The 20,767-nt window shown below is 44.0% G+C and overlaps 1 protein-coding gene across 1 annotated transcript in view; it reads left to right on the forward strand.

Annotated features, from left to right (window-relative positions):
* The window catches only part of LOC135508225 (apoptosis-resistant E3 ubiquitin protein ligase 1-like), a 44,460-nt gene extending 37,710 nt beyond the window's left edge, over window positions 1–6,750 (forward strand). The window contains 6 exon segments of the mRNA XM_064928272.1: window positions 488–610; window positions 807–936; window positions 1,060–1,118; window positions 1,276–1,365; window positions 1,497–1,672; window positions 3,505–6,750. Of these exon segments, the coding sequence (XP_064784344.1) occupies window positions 488–610; window positions 807–936; window positions 1,060–1,118; window positions 1,276–1,365; window positions 1,497–1,672; window positions 3,505–3,607 (681 nt within the window). The 3' untranslated portion in view covers window positions 3,608–6,750.
* Window positions 6,751–20,767: the final 14,017 nt, after the last annotated feature.

Below are 20,767 nucleotides of genomic sequence, written 5' to 3' on the forward strand. Positions count from 1 at the left end.
CTCTCTCCCAATGTTTACCTCTCTCCCAATGCTTACCTCTCTCCCAATGCTTACCTCTCTCCCAATGTTTACCTCTCTCCCAATGCTTACCTCTCTCCCAATGCTTACCTCTCCCAATGCTTACCTCTCTCCCAATGCTTACCTCTCTCCCAATGCTTACCTCTCTCCCAATGCTTACCTCTCTCCCAATGTTTACCTCTCTCCCAATGCTTACCTCTCCCAATGCTTACCTCTCTCCCAATGCTTACCTCTCTCCCAATGCTTACCTCTCCCAATGCTTACCTCTCTCCCAATGCTTTGGCTGGTTAGAAAGGCGATCTGTTTATTTCATAGCGTATGAGGTGTATATTGTGGTGTTTCTAGAACACATTAAGATCTCATCCTGCCGCTCTAAGTGGATAAGTCATCCTTGTTGTTTCACCGAGTTAGAATGACACGTTTGTTTTAAATCTATTTTCCTGTATTTGTATTTCATTTTCCACGGCAGTACTTTGAGACGGATGATCAGGAGTTCTACAAAACGAAAGTCTGCTTCATCCTAAACAATGATGTCAGTGAAATGGAGCTGGTGTTTGCTGAGGAGAAGTACAAGTCAGGACAGCTGGAGAAGGTGACGAGGGAACCTTTCTGTTTGACAAGACTTCCCTTATCCACCATGTCATCTCACAGAAAAAAGAAAGCACTAACAAAACAGAATAATTATTTCCTTGGCAGACTGCTTAGTACTCCTAGAAAGGCAGTGCGGGGTCTGTGTGTGGGTGTGTTGTCAGTCATGTCCTGAGCTCTGTTACTCTGTCACTCTTCAGGTGGTGGAGCTGATATCTGGAGGAGCTCAGATTGCTGTCAACAATGAGAACAAGATGCATTATCTGAACCTGCTGGCCCAGTACAGGCTCGCCAGTCAGGTGCGAGATGAGGTGGAGCACTTTCTCAAAGGTAGGGATACAAACACCCATATATTATGGAGTCATTTCACATTCACCCCTGTATCTAATCTGGAATGTCTATAAGGGGATAGGCAACCAAGCTTTTGGCAATGAACTGTTTTGTGAATTGCAGGTTTGAATGAACTTGTTCCGGAGAACCTCCTGGCCATATTTGATGAGAATGAGCTGGAGGTATGTTGAATAAAACTCAAACTCAAAAACAAACTGATTTTGTCTCATTTTGTCTAATTACATCCCCTTTCAAACTTTCCAAGCTTGCATGCCTTGTCCTACTTTGTAAATCTCAGGCCTTTGGCACTGTAATGTCTAAATGTCTGTTTGTCCCCAGCTGTTGATGTGCGGTACAGGGGACATCAATGTCCAGGACTTCAAGGCTCATGCTGTGGTCGTAGGAGGGTCGTGGCACTTCAGAGAGAAGGTGTGTGACACCACCTGGTCGGAGCCATAGTAGATGGTGAACGACACTGCTTTGCTACAGCGTTATATTGATTGAGATGTGTCAAACGTGTTAGTGTTGTGCACCATGCTGACTGTGTTGTGTTGTGCTAGGTGATGAAGTGGTTCTGGGCCGTGGTGTCCAGCTTCACCCAGGAGGAGTTGGCTCGCCTGCTGCAGTTCACCACCGGCTCCTCCCAGCTTCCCCCTGGGGGCTTCAACACCCTCTGCCCCTCATTCCAGATCATTGCTGCTCCCACACACAGCACCCTGCCCACCGCACACACCTGGTGAGTGGACTGGCATGCACGCACCCTCACAAACACACACACACTCAGACACCGTATACACATACACATGCCCTCTTACACATTCATATACAGTGCCTTGCGAAAGTATTCGGCCCCCTTGAACTTTGCGTACTTTTGCCACATTTCAGGCTTCAAACATAAAGATATAAAACTGTATTTTTTTGTGAAGAATCAACAACAAGTGGGACACAATCATGAAGTGGAACGACATTTATTGGATATTTCAAACTTTTTTAACAAATCAAAAACTGAAAAATTGGGCGTGCAAAATGATTCAGCCCCTTTACTTTCAGTGCAGCAAACTCTCTCCAGAAGTTCAGTGAGGATCTCTGAATGATCCAATGTTGACCTAAATGACTAATGATGATAAATACAATCCACCTGTGTGTAATCAAGTCTCCGTATAAATGCACCTGCACTGTGATAGTCTCAGAGGTCCGTTAAAAGCGCAGAGAGCATCATGAAGAACAAGGAACACACCAGGCAGGTCCGAGATACTGTTGTGAAGAAGTTTAAAGCCGGATTTGGATACAAAAAGATTTCCCAAGCTTTAAACATCCCAAGGAGCACTGTGCAAGCGATAATATTGAAATGGAAGGAATATCAGACCACTGCAAATCTACCAAGACCTGGCCGTCCCTCTAAACTTTCAGCTCATACAAGGAGAAGACTGATCAGAGATGCAGCCAAGAGGCCCATGATCACTCTGGATGAACTGCAGAGATCTACAGCTGAGGTGGGAGACTCTGTCCATAGGACAACAATCAGTCGTATATTGCACAAATCTGGCCTTTATGGAAGAGTGGAAAGAAGAAAGCCATTTCTTAAAGATATCCATAAAAAGTGTTGTTTAAAGTTTTCCACAAGCCACCTGGGAAACACCAAACATGTGGAAGAAGGTGCTCTGGTCAGATGAAACCAAAATTGAACTTTTTGGCAACAATGCAAAACATTATGTTTGGCGTAAAAGCAACACAGCTCATTCATCTGAACACACCATCCCCACTGTCAAACATGGTGGTGGCAGCATCATGGTTTGGGCCTGCTTTTCTTCAGCAGGGACAGGGAAGATGGTTAAAATTGATGGGAAGATGGATGGAGCCAAATACAGGACCATTCTGGAAGAAAACCTGATGGAGTCTGCAAAAGACCTGAGCCTGGGACGGAGATTTGTCTTCCAACAAGACAATGATCCAAAACATAAAGCAAAATCTACAATGGATTGGTTCAAAAATAAACATATCCAGGTGTTAGAATGGCCAAGTCAAAGTCCAGACCTGAATCCAATCGAGAATCTGTGGAAAGAACTGAAAACTGCTGTTCACAAATGCTCTCCATCCAACCTCACTGAGCTCGAGCTGTTTTGCAAGGAGGAATGGGAAAAAATGTCAGTCTCTCGATGTGCAAAACTGATAGAGACATACCCCAAGCGACTTACAGCTGTAATCGCAGCAAAAGGTGGCGCTACAAAGTATTAACTTAAGGGGGCTGAATAATTTTGCACGCCCAATTTTTCAGTTTTTGATTTGTTAAAAAACTTTGAAATATCCAATAAATGTCGTTCCACTTCATGATTGTGTCCCACTTGTTGTTGATTCTTCACAAAAATATACAGTTTTTTATCTTTATGTTTGAAGCCTGAAATGTGGCAAAAGGTCGCAAAGTTCAAGGGGGGCGAATACTTTCGCAAGGCACTGTACATGTGCTATACAGTCGGTTTCAGTTCTTTACTTGAGTAATGCACAGACACACTACTTGTCTCGTAAAAAACTGTAAAGTGACTGACTATCTGTGAATTCTTCTCTCTCTAGTTTTAACCAGCTTTGCCTCCCCACCTATGATTCCTATGAGGAGCTGCACAAGATGCTGAAGCTGGCCATCAGTGAGGGCAGTGAGGGCTTCGGCATGCTCTGAGTGGCCCTATCCCTGGAGCTCACCCCCAGACTCTGAATGGCCCTATCCCTGGAGCTCACCCCCAGACTCTGAGTGGCCCTATCCCTGGAGCTCACCCCCAGACTCTGAGTGGCCCTATCCCTGGAGCTCACCCCCAGACTCTGAGTGGCTCTATCCCTGGAGCTCACCCCCAGACTCTGGTCACACTGTGGTCCTGCTCATACAGCAGTGGGGTACCAATGACACCAGCGCCAACCAGGCCCCTGGTACACCTGTTACCTGCTCCATCCGCTTTGGACAATGGACATCCCTCCTCGACTCACACGGGCTACCCATGATCCTCTTTCAGCGGTAGAGGGCATTAAAGCAATTCCACAGCAAGTCCAGTAGGCTCTGGGACGTCTTCAGGTGTCTGCACTATGTGTATATACTGTACAAGGTTTGCTTTTCTAATGAAGAACATGACCTAGTGTTAGAAAAGGCTGGGTAGTTTTATTCTAGATGTTAGAGTTGTTTAATTTGATGTTTTTGAGACAGAATATAGAGCTAGTTAAAGAGCCTAGTGAGCTTGGTGTTGTTTTGGTTTTTAAAATGTTATTTTGGAAAAAAGCTGAGGAAGATTTAAATGCAAAAGCAGCCTACACAAAGTGTGGAGAAGCTGCGCCCCCCATAGCACTTTGGCCTTACCTGATCAGGGAAGGATGCGTGTGTATATACTGCAGAAAGTATGAAAATGTATGTACTCATACTTTAAGTCGCTATGAGCGAAATGATTAAAATGTAAAATGTATATACAGTATATATTATATCACTCTTTCATTTCAATATGTGTACATGCATGTTAAAAGGTTGTCATAGCAACAGTTCAGATATATTTTCAGACAGAAGGGACGAAAGGTACTTGATAGATCTTTGAGGTCATACTTTTTTATTGGTGGGAGTTTAACACATTACAGCTGATTTCATGTATTTTTTAGTTATCATCGTTTCACATCCACAATTGACTTCAGTTTACAAATACATGGGTTTTCAAAAGAACAAACCGTTTGCTACCCCATGTCAGTGTGTCTGTTTTAACTTATGGACTGATTTATGTTGTTTTCACCCATACCGTTGATGACTTGTTGATGACAATGCTATTTGTCTTGAGCCGCAACAGTATTTGCTTTAAAACCTGCCTTATTCAAGCCCTTTGCCTCTGACTTCATCTGGAGAAGTGTAGTTAAACGAAGCCTAGACAAGTGATAACAGTATAACAACAGGGATATTACTGTTGGTAGTTTTTGCAGTGGAAGTTTGACATGGGAATGTCAATCAGATGTTAACGTGTGAAGAGATCGGAACTCAAGGTTATCTTGATAGCTGTCATGTCTTGTGCTCTTGACTGTTGGTTTTCATTCACCACCGTGTCTGGGTTTACCTCTGGATCTCATCTATGCATCCCCTGTGTGTGTGTCCCTGGCCATGGTTGTGTGATCCCAGCTGCCTCCTCTCTAACTACTACTCATGGTATGCTGTCTCTGACTCCTACAACTCGGTAGATAAGACACCTGAGTAAGGGATACTGAGACAGGAAAAACACAAGATGAATATTTCTTCAGGATTGGAAAAAGTACCCAATTTTCATACTTGAGTAAAAGTAAAAAAATATTTGGTTTAAAATATACTATCAAACGTAAATGTAATTGCTAAAATATACTTAAGTATACTTAAAATATACTTAATAATTTCAAATGAAGGTAACAAGATGGCACCATTTTTGTAGTTGTTTTATTTATTTAGGCATGACCAGGGTCACACTCCAACATTCAGACATCATTTACAAACTAAGTCTGTGTGTTTAGCGAGTCCACCAGATCAGAGGCAGTGGGGATGACCAGGGATGTTCTCTGGATAAGTGTGTGAATTGGACCATTTTCATGCCCTGCTAAGCATTCAAAACGTAACAAGTACTTTTGTGTGTCAAGGTAAATGTATGGAGTAAAAAGTACAATATTTTCTTATACAATGTAGTGAAGTAAAAGTAGCCAAACATATAAATAGTAAAGTACAGATACCCCATATTGCAGTGTGCAGCTACCCACATGTACAGGCTATTTAGGAAAGCCAACATCTAGAACATAGCACAGTAGCCTAAAGCAGACACATTCTTATGCAATATTATTGTATTTTCTGTATTCACCTGAATCTTTAGCCTCACAACTTACCACAAATGCAAACCCATGATGGGTTACGTTATTGTTATTCAACTCTCCTAGCATTTGCAGCCACTAAGAGATTTCCACTTAATTAAACATCACCTCACTCTTGTTGAACAGGATACACTTATCACTTCCCAAGCTCCTCGTACTAACATAATAACTTTGCCTTATTGGGAACCTCTTAAGGGTGCTGGGTTTTTGTTATTGCTGCTGGGGTTGACTGCACATACCTCCCAGTCACTCAGAATTTCTCTTTTGAGACACAGTGAGCTTTCATCCTCCACGGTGATTTGCCTAAGGGCAAAGTCTTAAAGGGATACTTCTGGCAATGAGTATTTTGGCAATGAGGCTCTTTGTCTACTTTGTCTACTTTCCCAGAGTCAGATGAACTCGTGGATACCATTTGTATGTCTCTGTGTCCAGTTAGAGGTAGTTTCCCGATGCTAACTAGCGTCAGTGCAATGACTGAAAGTCTATGGGTATTGAAATGGTAGACTAATCAGATGACCTAGTCAACTAAAATGGTAGCTGCTGTCAGACACAAGACTTGGCAGAAGTAGCATTGCATTGTACTATAGGAATCGAGATATTAAATATTCTTATACAAACAATGTGCATTTACAAAAGTGTAAATAGTTTAAATGCAGTTCAGATTTTAAAAAATGAAGATGTAAAAAGAAACGACAGCTGTGATTTTAAAGTTATTGTTCAGATAGTGTTTCACTCATAAGCAGGTCCTGCTCTCAGTGTTTAAGATTCCAGCTCAAGTGATGGGGAAAGCTCAGTGGTTGGTGTGGTTTGGTTTTGGATCGATGTACATATTGTGACATAGTTGCCTACAGCTTGGAGGCGGGATTTTTTTATGTGTCAAATAAATGACAACACTGTGGGCTGATGGGTGTCAGGTTTCCTGCTCTGCAGTCTCTTTATTGTTCATGGAATTAAAACGTGATTATTATTACATTTTGTGTCAATTTGTCTTTGTTTAAGGAGGCTGAGATTTGCTGGTGACTGTTTCAAGGATTCCTAGCTGGACACAAGCAGAAGACCACATGAAACTTAAATGTCCCTTTTTCAGGACCCTGTATTTAAAAGATAATTGGTAAAAATCCAAATAACTTCCCAGATCTTCATTGTAAAGGATTGAAACACTTTTTCCCATGCTTGTTCAATGAACCATGAACAATTAATGAACATGCACATGTAGAACGGTTGTTAAGACACTAACAGTAGGCAATTAAAGTCACGGTCATGAAAACTTAAGACACTAAAGAGGCCTTTCTATTGACTCTGAAAAACACCAAAAGAAAGATGGCCAGGGTCCCTGCTCATCTGCGTGAACGTGCCTTAGGCATGTTGCAAGGTGGCATGAGGACTGCAGATGTGGCCAGGGCAATAAATTGCAATGTCCATACTGTGAGATGCCTAAGACAGCGCTACAGGGAGACAGAACAGACAGCTGATCGTCCTCGCAGTGGCAGACCACTTGTAACAACACCGGCACAGGATCGAACATCACACCTGCGGGACAGGTACAGGACGGTAACAACAACTGCCCGAGTTACACAAGGAATGCACAATCTCTCCATCAGTGCTCAGACTGTCTGCAATAGGCTGAGAGATGCTGGACTGAGGGCTTGTAGGCCTATTGTAAGGCTGGTCCTCACCAGACATCACCGCAACAACGTCGCCTATGGGCACAAACCCACCGTCGCTGGACCAGACAGGACTGGCAAAAAGAGCTTTTCACTGACAAGTCGCGGTTTTGTCTCACCAGGGGTGATAGTCGGATTTGTGTTAATCGTCGAAGGAATGAGCGTTACACTGAGGCCTGTACTCTGGAGCGGGATCGATTTGGAGTTGGAGGGTCCGTCATGGTCTGGGGCAGTGTGTCACAGCATCATCGGACTGAGCTTATTGTCATTGCAGGCAATCTCAATGCTGTGCGTTACAGGGAAGACATCCTCCTCCCTCATGTGATTGGCATGTGGGACCCTTCCTGCAGGCTCATCCTGACAGAACCCTCTAGCACGAAAATGCCACCAGCCATACTGCTTGTTCTGTGCGTGATTTCCTGCAAGACAGGAATGTCAGTGTTCTGCCATGGCCAGCGAAGAGCTTGGATCTCAATCCCATTGAGCAAGTCTGGGACCTGTTGGACCGGAGGGTGAGGGCGTGGGCCATTGCCCCCCATAAATGTTCGGGAACTTGCAGGTGCCTTGGTGGAAGAGTGGGGTAACATCTCATAGCAAGAACTGGCAAATCTGGTGCAGTCCATGAGAAGGAGATGCACTGCAGTACTTAATGCAGCTGGTGGCCACACATTATTCCATTTATTTTAGTCACATGTCTGTGGAACTTGTTCAGTTCATATCTCAGTTGTTGAATACTATGTTCATACAAATATTTACACATGTTAAGTTTGCTGAAAATAAAAGCAGTTGACAGTGAGAGGACGTTTCTTTTTTAGCTGAGTTTACATGGACAACATCTTCAGAGACACTGGTCTCAGAACAGAGGGCCTACTAGCTGTCATGAACAACAGAGAGCTATGGCATTCCATCATCCGACACATTGCACTACCATAAGCAAGCAATTAATTTACTCCATTATGGTATGGCAAAAAATCAATCAAGTATGCTTAGTTACATTGGTTAAATAATGTTCACATTCATTGCAAATACCATTAATAAAAAATGAGGGGGGAAATGATGCAAAACCAGACATTGATTTGAACAATGTTTGGGTGTAATTTAGTGATCAAAGCATTGAATTGATTCATTATTACCGTTCAAAAAGAGTTCAGGGACCAATCCATGGCCCCCTGAGTAGTGACTCCAAATTTTGAGGAGAGCCCTGTGTCTGACCCTCTCTGATGTAGAGTGAGATTAATGCTGTGAGTATGAGAATCCGGACAAGGCCCCAGCTCTCTGACTGCTGACTGAGCAGAGTGTGGTGGAACTACATGACGGTAATGAACGCAGCAGCCTGGCTGGCTAGTCGATACAGCATGTGCCCTTTCACTGCAGCCTGGACACACCAACCATCCTCTCCACAGTCTAAAATGAAAGATTATTCCCAAAGACAGACAAGGTCTTGCTCATTCCAGGATGATTTCTATTTTATGTGACATCCCAGCGGTCTGTCTTTGGACACAATCAAAGGAACAGAGAGGAGAGGAGATTCCATCCGGAAGCCTCACCATAGCCTGGCCTCAATTATCCCATCTCGTGACAGGCCAGTCTCCCGGTGCAGAAATGTGAAGGCCTAATGTTGCATTAGAATTTCATGAAGATTACATGTAGAGCATAACCAGATGCTGCATGACTGCCACATGCTGAGAATATCTGGAGCCCTGCTCTTCACCTGGACTGGAGCTTCTAGTTTGCTACCAGACTGCTTTCACTTCCCTCCTACTATTGATATATTTATTATGCCTGTCATTTGTGTGATTGGCATGTTATGTTTAGCTAGTGCATAAAAAATGACCTTCATAACAATGGACACACTTTCTTTCATCATTGCCTTGGCCTGTAGGCCTGTAAAGTAGTATGCCATCTCATCACTTTAGTCATTAGAGGTGTTTTGCTTTGTATTGGTGGAACATACTTCAAAATGTTCTTCAATTTGATGTTTTGGTGCTTCTAAAGACAGCTGATTGAGGACCTTATTATTGATGATGAATGTGTTTGTTTTTAAGGGCGGCAGGTAGCCTAGCAGTTAAATGCATTGGGCCAGTAACTGAAAGGTCGCTGGTTTGAATCCCAGACCTGACTCGGTGAGAAATCGGTTGATGTGCCCTTAACCAATGCACTTCATCCTAATTACTCTGGATAAGAGCTTCTGCTAATTTATCAACATTTCCGACTGTTTTCTTACATTATGTATTTATTTATTGATGTGTGTATTTCTGTTTTTTTTCTGTAATTCAGGGCTCATCTGTAAAAGAAACATTGGTCTCAGTACAACTCCCTGATAAAGGTAACAAAATAAATAATAATGAATCACATGATTCCAACAGAATACGATGTTCTCTCAAACACAAGGGGGCAGTATTTCTACATGAGAAGTAAAGCAGCAACAGCATGGTAAGACTCCCTCCAGTCAGCACAGTTTACCGCTAACTCTGGAGACAGATCCCACTAAGAGTAACGGATGAGGGGCCTTCCTCTCTTCAACTGGCCAACACGCCTGTCCTGAAATCTCCAGTCCTGCACAGTCAGGAAGAGTTAGAGTCCAATGATTAATGGTCCAGATTACCCATGTCTGATTTATTTATCTAGTGAGTTGATTCACTTCAGCGAACCAGCCCACTCACACCTCATTGCTGTTTAAAAATAAATACACCTCATTCAATAAGACTGGTTTCCCATCAGTTAAATACTTCATTAAGTCAACCAATTGAGTGTTCTACTGTGCACTGGAATGTGATACTTGAGTATACAGAAGTGATAACCGGTGCCAAAAGAAGGATTGAATGTAAACTTGTGGCTGTAAAATGGCAGGTTAAGACAACCATCACTGTGCATGGACTACATATATCCAGTGTAGAGCCAAGCCTAGCATTCAATGGTTTTGTTGTTGGAATGGGGAGTACTCCAAACATGCAAAACCCCTGGCCCTCAACACTAGATTCACATGCTCACAAACTGCCTGCCTCCCACCATTGTTGTGTAAATCCTATCAGGGCTAGGCGAAGGCATCTTGAAGCACTCGGAAACAGGGGTTCAGTCCCTCAGTCTTGGCATGCACCTGGGTATTTGCATAATGGCCCCTTTCAAATTCCCTGCAGGAATGCCCGAAACATAAGGACCACAAATCAAAATGGCTGCCTCTGGCCCTCCATTGTGATATTGTGCCATATTTGTTTGTTTGTTGATTTGTTAATCCCCTACCATGAGCAATATCGTGTGAAGATAATCTATGATGTATACAATGAATTCACAGAATCATCTTCATCAATAGGAATCCTTTGGGACATCATCAATTTCTGACAATGTTTCAATTCTTAGGCAATGGTCTAAACAAGTGCAGTTGTGGGTGGTTAGCTGAAACCATTGGATTGCCTTGAAAGGGTTGAGCTCCATTTCCTCTCCCGACTTAACCATTCTATTCCTGAGGGGAAGTCTATCTGTTTGTCTGCTAGCCCATTACAGGATAATTGTACACAGACAGTACTGTACCGTGTGGAACAGAGAGTAGAAGTGAGGCCCGGCAGTCTTAATGTTTGAAGAACGTTTGTTTAATTAATGTTTGAAGATGTTTTCTCCTGCTGTACAGCCTCAGAGCCGTCTGTTCCCAAATCCAACATGGGCTCCTGATTACCTGACTGGACAGCGCTGATTAACTGGCAACTTGATTGGCTGTAGGTATTTATCATCTGTGCTGATTGAGGGGCCAGTCTCAATCAGTATTAAAGGATAGGACAGGCAGGCAGGCGCTCTCAAGGAGCAGCCTTGGCAAGACTTCTCCATGGGCCTCCATCCTCCTCTCCTCGCAGGCACTATGGAGGACTGACTTCATGTTACATGTGACCGGATCCTTAGGCCTAGGTCCAAACTGTGGAGAACGTCAGCAACATGGAGGATCCTCCTCAAAATGAGACCAAATGCTCTCAGCACGGAGTAGAGCAAATCAAATCAAATCAAATTTATTTATATAGCCCTTCGTACATCAGCTGATATCTCAAAGTGCTGTACCGAAACCCAGCCTAAAACCCCAAACAGCAAGCAATGCAGGTGTAGAAGCACGGTGGCAATGAAAAACTCCCTAGAAAGGCCAAAACCTAGGAAGAAACCTAGAGAGGAACCAGGCTATGTGGGGTGGCCAGTCCTCTTCTGGCTGTGCCGGGTGGAGATTATAACAGAACATGGCCAAGATGTTCAAATGTTCATAAATGACCAGCATGGTCCAATAATAATAATCACAGGCAGAACAGTTGAAACTGGAGCAGCAGCACGGCCAGGTGGACTGGGGACAGCAAGGAGTCATCATGTTTGGTAGTCCTGAGGCATGGTCCTAGGGCTCAGGTCCTCTGAGAGAGAGAAAGAAAGAGAGAAAGAGAGAATTAGAAAGAGCATACTTAAATTCACACAGGACACTGGATAGGACAGGAGAAGTACTCCAGATATAACAAACTAACCCTAGCCCCCGACACATAAACTACTGCAGCATAAATACTGGAGGCTGAGACAAGAGGGGTCAGGAGACACTGTGGCCCCATCCGATGACACCCCCGGACAGGGCCAAACAGGAAGGATATAACCCCTCCCACTTTGCTAAAGCACAGCCCCCACACCACTAGAAGGATATCTTCAACCACCAACTTACCATCCTGAGACAAGGCCGAGTATAGCCCACAAGGATCTCCACCACGGCACAACCCAAGGGGGGGGGGGGTGCCAACCCAGACAGGAAGATCACATCAGTGACTCAACCCACTCAAGTGAAGCACCCCTCCTAGGGACGGTATGAAAGAGCCCGAGTAAGCCAGTGACTCAGCCCCTGTAATAGAGCACAGCGGCTGGGCAGTCACAACAGCTCTGACAAGGTGATGGATTGACTAAATTACTTTGGTGGATATTTACCACCACCGGTTCCGTCCCCTCCAGAAATTCCTGCTGGACCGCTGCCAGGGCCAGCAGTGTGTGGCTTTATGATATGATCCTGGGGAAGATGGGCTGCCAGCTGATGACGGCGCTCTGGCAGATCACTGGGGGAGGAATGTGTGGATAGGATGCGGCTGATAAAGACTTTGTCTCCCTCTCTTTCTCTTTTTCTCCTTCTCTCTCTTTCTTTCGCTCTCCCTCAAACTCTATCTCTCTCTTACTCATTACTTCCTTTCTCTTGTTTGCACTGAGACCTGGAACTCATCACCCTTATTGGGACGCTCGGAATGACTCCAATCTAAACAAGGCCTGGAGCAGAGACCATTCCTGCTGCTCTCGCTGACCTCATAGCAGGAGCTATGTACCAGGGTGAGAGATTTCCATACCCTCAGCTACACCACCACGACTTGCCTCCATACAGTACAATAGACTATAGGTGATGCAAGTGGCTGTGAACGCTTTAAATACAGAGATTTCTCATGCTAATCCACGGGAGGTGAAGTCACTACAGTGTCTACAGAATGTGAGATATTAATGGTGTTTAAATGTTAATGTCAAAGAGGGAAAGAGAGGGGCCATGAAGAGGCCACACACAGCTGTTCTCTCTAAAATGTAGCCTACGTCCCCGTTAGAAAACAACCAACACGGGTTATCCAAGACCTTGTATAGTGCAGGCTGAGGTCAGACATGTACAGATTCTTTCATCCTCTTTCATCCAAAATATTTTTTTTAAACTAGCAATGGACTTGGAAAGATGTTTGGAGTAAATGGAATGCTCCCCAGTCTGTCACTGTTATATATTGTGTTGGAGGAGGCCACCTTGATTCATGGGGTTGGTGGTCCTGCTGGGATGTGCAGCCGTATTCTTTTCTGTGTCGGGAAACATTTAATGTCCTCATATTTCCTCTGCACTGCCTGGCTCTCTGGAGCTCAGTCCTCCATTGTTAGACGTCCTCAATTGTCTCTCTCTCCCCAGCATTACAGGGTCCCCCACCACCACCATATCAGGTATGAACGGGTTATAAAGTGGAAACAGGAACTGTGTGAAGGTAAGTAAAACAAACACCATGGAACAGCACAGTGTTTTCTCCTGGTCACATAAACATGTCCATGTCAAATTGTCCCTTATGCAGCAAACTCATATTAGAAAACTCTTCATATTCACCCATGCAGAAGGACATGGTACAGTTTAAGACATGTTCTCCTGGTGTGTGTGCGAATGGCGGGGACCTTGGCCATGGGACGGCTATGCTTAAGTTCAAGGTCACAGTCAAAGTCAATGTCATGAATTCAATCTGCACAATGAGAGCCTTTCTGCCTGCTGGTATCACAAGTCTTTGGGGCTTGAGTGGATGTTTACATCTCTGAGGGCCTCGACATGCACCAAGGTCTGGCTGGCAGTGCACAGGAATGGGTTTGGCACAAGCCCCCAATCCAACCGCAGTGACTGACTGCAGGCTTACAGACTGATCCCGGCCACTCAGGAGGACCTGAACCCAGCCAGGTCGGAGCACTGCTGCTCTTCAAAGAGTTTTGTTCAGACTTAACACAAATACTGTATGAGAGAGTGGATGTATCCGGTCTTGGATCTGAAGGGAGAGTACAGTACAAAGTGGTGCTATATAGCTATATAGTATAGCTGTTGTATATTTCCTGCTTCTGTTGCAGTTCCCCTGGTGACACACAGGGCTTCATTTACAGTATATTTGTTTTACTACCCTCAGTAAATCCTTGGAATGAGGTTCTGCTGTAACAGTTGATGACAATGAACATTGTCCTGACCAGGAACCTTATTTTATGGAAATTCAAAGTAGTGTTGGTTTAAGTTAGATTTAGTGCAATCTGCACTCGTAAATTAGCGAGATATACATTCTCTGTCTCTTGTAACCGAGCCTCTGCTCTGCCTGGATTATTTTTAACGTCTGTTCCTCATTGAGAAGCTGAGCCTGGTTCTCTACTGTAGAAACAGACACACCACAGTGGTTGTGTTGTGGTCTGTGGATGAGTCTCTCCAAGTCAAGGAGCTATGGTATGTGCCAGAGAGAGGAGTGAGTATGTGCAGCACCAAGTGTCTCTGTGAGAATTGTAATCACACAGTTGATCTAGTCTGTGGAGAATGTATTCTTTGCCCCTGCTTTCCCCCAATTAGAGAAGAGGTTTTAAATGGATAAATATGTCAACAACTGAACAACCACAACAATAGCAACATCTGGTGACCACATGTATCATAAGCCCACTATCAGTGGCACCTCTTTGTGTGGGTCAGTCAGTAATGGTACTGTACTATGACACCCTCTCCCAATCACATTTTGTTGCTAGAGCAATCGCACACCGTGTAGGAAGGAGGGGAAAATAGACCAAACATTTTTTACAGGGGTTTGAAAGGAGCACCAAAGACAGGATGTAGAAATGTGCAAAATAAGGAAGCTGCTCAGCCCTGCGTTTAGCTCGTCCAGGACAGTGGTGCATGTGTCTGGACTGGCACTGAGCAGGGCTGGAGCTACGCAGGGGGAACGGAGGGACTTGCCTCTTGAGGAGGACTGATTGGAGAATGGGTGGGGTGGAGGGACAGGGTGGGTTGGGCTGGACAGAGGGACCAGGGGGAATACACCTACTGGAAATGGCTGAGTTAGTGAAGGACGTTCCTGTCTGGCCCTGGCGTGGGTGATATCCTCTGCCAAGCCTTCTCAACAGCCTACAGATCCATGGGACCACCCTGGTGGTGCGGTAACAGAGAACAGGGTGAGGCTCTGTTCAACACGACTGAAAGATTGACTGAGTACTATTAGGTAACTATACTGCCTCCATGCCCACCACCACCACTCAATCTATATAAAGCTATGATGTGTGGTAAGGCTGATTTGAGTCCAGCCATTTGTGTCTACACGCATAGGTTAGTTCAGAAGTGTTTCTGCTTGACAGATTATGTAATGTATTTTGAGGAAGACCCAGAATGACCCAGATGCAGACACAGGAGGCGGATAGTACGATTCTCAGAGTATTTATTATAACAAGGAGGGCATGCAAAAGGCAGGTCGAGGGCAGACAGAGGTTCGTAAACCAGGTCTGTCGCGAATCCTGCCGAAGATGGTTCCTCTTCCTGTTCGGGCGGCGTTCGGCGGTCGTCGTCGCTGGCCTACTAGCTGCCACCGATCCCCTTTTCTGCTTCAGTTAGTTTTGTCTGATTAGTTTCACCTCTTTCTTGTTTGGGTTTTGTTTTGGGCTATTTAAACCCGGTATGCCCGCCTGCTTTTGTGCGGGTGTGTTTTTCTGTTCATGTGTGTGGATTTATGTGGATTCCTTTTACCAGACAGTTTCATCCTTTTTTTTGGACTTGGTTATTTATGCGCCCTTGTGTTTGGCGTGACCGTTACTCTGTTCCTGGAATAAAGACCCACGTTTGAACTAACTCTGTTCTCTGCGCCTGACTCCTCCACCCACTACTCCTAGAAGCCGTGACAAGGTCAGAGTCAGGCAGGTACGGGGTCAGGACAGGCAGAAAGGTCAGAACCAGGAAGACTACAAAACAAAAACTTGAGAACAGGAAAAACGGAAGACACTCTGGTAAACCCTGACAAGACAAGACGAACTGGCAACGGACAAACAGAAAACGCAGGTATAAATACACAGGAGATAATGTGAAAAAATGGGAGACAGCTGGTGGGGGGTGGAGACAAGCACAAGATAGGTGAAACAGATCAGGCTGTGACATGCAAGGTAAATTAGCATGTGTATAATCTCACTGCTTGAAAATATTTATTTCACAAGAAAATTAACGGGTTAATGAATGTCCTTGATTTCCACTGTCCTCCCAGTGCTGAGCTAATTCCTGATTATTGTATGAGCGCAAAGGTGGACAATTTCCATGTTTCTCTCCATCTCTCAACACATTATGACACTGTTGGTCCCTTAGTTATTACCAGGTGCCAGCAGGATGTGATATAACACTCACACCATCCTCTCTGCTAACTGTGTTAGTGCTGCGGGTCAGTGCAAGAGCCTCTTCCTGTTTAAAAGTGTCAGCCACCCAATGTAGTGATGAGGATAACATCCAATGCCCTCTGGGGAGGACATTAAAGGCCAGATACATGTGAGATACATGAGAAGGCCCACAGCCATGGCAGACTGTGTTGACTTTGTTTGGAGTGGGAGCCGTGAAAGGAGCTGGCTGTATATTTTTCTTTTATGGTGATTGGAAGAGAAGCCTCAGCACCGAAGGTCCTCTGAGAGTCGTCACACTGTTTGAACAGGAATATCAGGGAGAAACGTGTAAAAAAAAGATCTGTCTTTTTAATAACTACCTTTACTCTTTCAGTAAGATGATCCGTGCCTATTTCAATGCTTTTTTTATTTTTTACCAAGAAAGGTTTCTTGGACCCATTTCAGACTTTTTAGTAAGCTAAATTAAAACGTGTAAGAAGGTTGAGAGAAGTTGACAGACGGCATTGTTATTAGCTTATATATTAAAGAAGTTGTGATTTCTCAGGCATTTTAACTGATTTGAGTGGTAGAATGGTTCTTGAATCAGACATCAAAGATGAGAAACATCTGGAGATGACTTCACTTTAAAATGTATTATTACTCTAATAATTACCAGTGACAACATCAAAGTCAGATGAATTATCTTGATGTCTAAAAGAGGAAGACATGTTGCCCGGGAATGTCAGCACGTAAATTCATGAATTGAAAATACATACAGTATATTGCCCTTCGGTGTTGATTGACAGAGGTGAGTCTGACAGGCTCCTGATGTATTTGCTTCCTTTTGACAGGGCTGTAGTTCAGAGAGGCCCGTTGGTGTTTCTTCTCCAGGCTGCAGAGATGCAGAACCTGGTCAGAGGGACGTTAGGTCCTTGTGGGGTGGAGGCAGGTGGAAAGGAACTAGTAACAGCTGCTAGAGGCCCTGACTGAGAGGACTTGTGGCAGGAATAGATGGAGTAAAATGGAAGTTCTTAGTCCCTCTCCCTATCTTTCTGTCTGTCTCTTTCTCTCTCTCACACACGTGCACACACTCTTGCAGGATGGAGCCATTCTGACATCAAGGATTTGACCCTTCTCTCTCGGTTTTTCCCCCAGTGTCATTCTCCACAAAGCTAGTTAGCAGCGATAATTCCTAAAAGTCATTAAAATTGCCTTTTGAAGCAGCCCATTCCACACTGCTGCTGTCACAGAGGGGGCTCAACCACCTAGCCGGGCTCTCAGCATGGGTCAGCCCAGCCTGGACCAAGATTCAAATTTGGTCAGATATGCCACACTGTGCAAACACACCAGGGTTTGAACATATACTTTCCGCCCAACAAATCAATCTTTGATCCGTGTGTTGCTTCTTTAGAGAACTCTGGCTACACTAAGATTTCTGTGGCAGAAAAAAACATATCAGCGCAGACTTCGACCATAAAGGCTTCTTCATTGAGGTCTGGCATGGACATTAAACAGAACGAATGAGTTTATTTGTAATGTGTGCGCTGGGAGTCGGGAAGCAAGTTCAGGGAGTGCATAATTGAATAAAAAAATTAACAAAACAACAAAAACAAACAGAGCACAGACAGGAAACAGAAACAATGACGCCTGGGGAAGGAACCAAATGGAGTGATATATATAGGGAAGGTCATCAGGGAAGTGACAGAGTCCAGGTGAGCGTAACGATGGTGACAGGTGTGCGCCATCACAAGCAACCTGGTGGCCTAGAGGCAGGAGAGGGAGCCCACGTGACACTATTACATAATGGCATTCATTTAGAAATAACTTTAGTCTAAGGTTATGGTCCTGTGTGTGGTTGTATTGTATAAGCTATTGTTAATATACAAGCATTACCCGTTAGCCAGACTATACAGTTGAAGTCAGAAGTTTACATACACTTAGGTTGGAGTTATTAAAACTCGTTTTTCAACCACTCCACAAATTTCTTGTTAACAAACTATAGTTTTGGCAAGTTGATTAGGATATCCACTTTGTGCATGACACAAGTAATTTTTCCAACAATTGTTTACAGACAGATTATTTCACTGTATCACAATTCCAGTGGGTGAGAAGTTTACATACACTAAGTTGATTGTGCCTTTAAACAGCTTCGAAAAAGGCTTTAGAAGCTTCTAATAGGCTAATTGACATAATTTGAGTCAATTGGAGGTGTACCTGTGGATGTATTTCAAGGCCTACCTTCAAACACAGTGCCTCTTTGCTTGACATCATGGGAAAATCAAAAGAAATCAGCCAAGACAGAAACAAATTGCAGACCTCCACAAGTCTGGTTCATCCTTGGAATCAATTTCCAAATGCCTGAAGGTACCACTTTCGTCTGTACAAACAATAGTACGCAAGTATAAACACCATGAGAACACACAGCCGTCATACCGCTCAGGAAGGAGATGCGTTCTGTCTCCTAGAGATGAACATACTTTGGTGCAAAAAGTGAAAATCAATCCCAGAACAACAGCAAAGGACCTTGTGAAGATGCTGGAGAAAACAGGTACAAATGTATCTATATACACAGTAAAACGAGTCCTATATTGACAACCTGAAAGGCTGCTCAGCAAGGAAGAAGCCACTGCTCCAAAACCACCATAAAAAAGCCAGACTACGGTTTGCAACTGCACATGGTGACAAAGATCGTACTTTTTGGAGAAATGTCCTCTGGTCTGATGAAACAAAAATAGAACTGTTTGGCCATAATGACCATCGTTATGTTTGGAGGAAAAAGGGGTAGGCGGGCAAGTCGAAGAACACCCTCCCAACCGTGAAGCATGGGGGTGGTAGCACCATGTTGTGGGGCTGCTTTGCTGCAGGAGGGACTGGTGCACTTCACAAAATAGATGGCATCATGAGATAGGAAAATGATGTTGATAAATTGAAGCAACATCTCAAGACATTAGTCAGGAAGTTAAAGCTTGGTCGCAAATGGGTCTTCCAAATGGACAATGACCCCAAGCACATTTCCAAAGTTGTGGCAAAATGTCTTAAGGACAACAATGTCAAGGTATTGGAGTGGCCATCACAAAGCCCTGACCTCAATCCTATAGAAGATGCGTGGGCAGAACTGAAAAAGTGTGTGCGACCAAGGAGGCCTACAAAACCTGACTCAGTTACACCAGCTCTGTCAAAAGGAATGGGCAAAAATTCACCCAAGTTATTGTGGGAAGCTTGTGGAAGGCTACTCAAAACATTTGACCCAAGTTAAACAATTTAAAGGCAACGCTACCAAATACTAATTGAGTGTATGTAAACTTCCGACTTCAACTGTATATGTGCCATTTAGAAGGTGAATGGGCAAGACAGGGTATGGTAGTAGGTGCCAGTCGCACGCTCAACAATTTCCCTTGTGTATCAAGAATGGTCCACCACCCAAAGGACATCCAGCCAACTTGACACAACCGTGGGAAGCATTGGAGTCATCATGGGCCAACATGCTTTCGACACATTGTAGAGTCTATGCCCTGACAAATTGAGGCTTTACTTAAGGCAAAATATGGTGCAACTCAACATTAGGAAGGTGTTACTAATGCTTTTTGTACTCAGTGTATATTTGGTCTACATATTTGGATATGGCAGCATACTATATGTATGTTATGATATATGTATAACATACTATACATTCCCAAATTACTTGGTTAACCTGTACAGCATATATTGCAGTTCTAATTTTCATAATTAGTTTTCATACTTGTTTCATTCCCCCTTCACTCAAGAACAAAGTTGTCATAACAATAGAGATACTTTAAAAATTGACCTAATGTGTACTTTTGCACCTTTGCCAAAGCTATTGAATGTTCTCTGTTTAGTTAGGCCTTGCTCAGTCCACACCACCGGTTGAATCCAGATTTGGTCCCGCATGCCTTTCTGAATATAATGAATAATACTTTGAAATTATTTCCAATTTAAAAGATATGTTTTAGCTGACACCATCCATCATCATTAAACATGATGCAGTGATCTGATAAGCAGACCAGTCTCCAACCAGCAAACATGTCACTCCTTAGCAGACTGCAGGACAGATGATCTGACCCCTCAACAGGTGATCACAGCCAGCATTTATTCAGCTTCTCATCACAGTCACAGTCACTATCCATAAGGGGGATGAAAACACAAATGTGGTTGAAGGAAACAGGAGGACAAACACAAACATGGCCAGTACTACAGCCCTTATGGAAATCACTGTTTTTTCTGCCAACTCTCCTCTGCTGTCCATTTCATGAGTGAGGTAATTCTGTCTTGTTAGAATGTGCATAGTCATGGTGCCAAACGCGAATGAGTCTGTGTTGATTCTCAAAGGGATCCTGAAAACGCTCCGAATACATCCATGTTTAACAGGGCTGTATATTAGTGCCTCAGGCCAGTCCTAATGTGTGAATACTGACTGGCTTTCATAACAGGGC

The sequence above is a fragment of the Oncorhynchus masou genome, chromosome 21 (genome assembly GCF_036934945.1).
Source record: "Oncorhynchus masou masou isolate Uvic2021 chromosome 21, UVic_Omas_1.1, whole genome shotgun sequence".
Classification (NCBI taxonomy): Eukaryota; Metazoa; Chordata; class Actinopteri; order Salmoniformes; family Salmonidae; genus Oncorhynchus; species Oncorhynchus masou.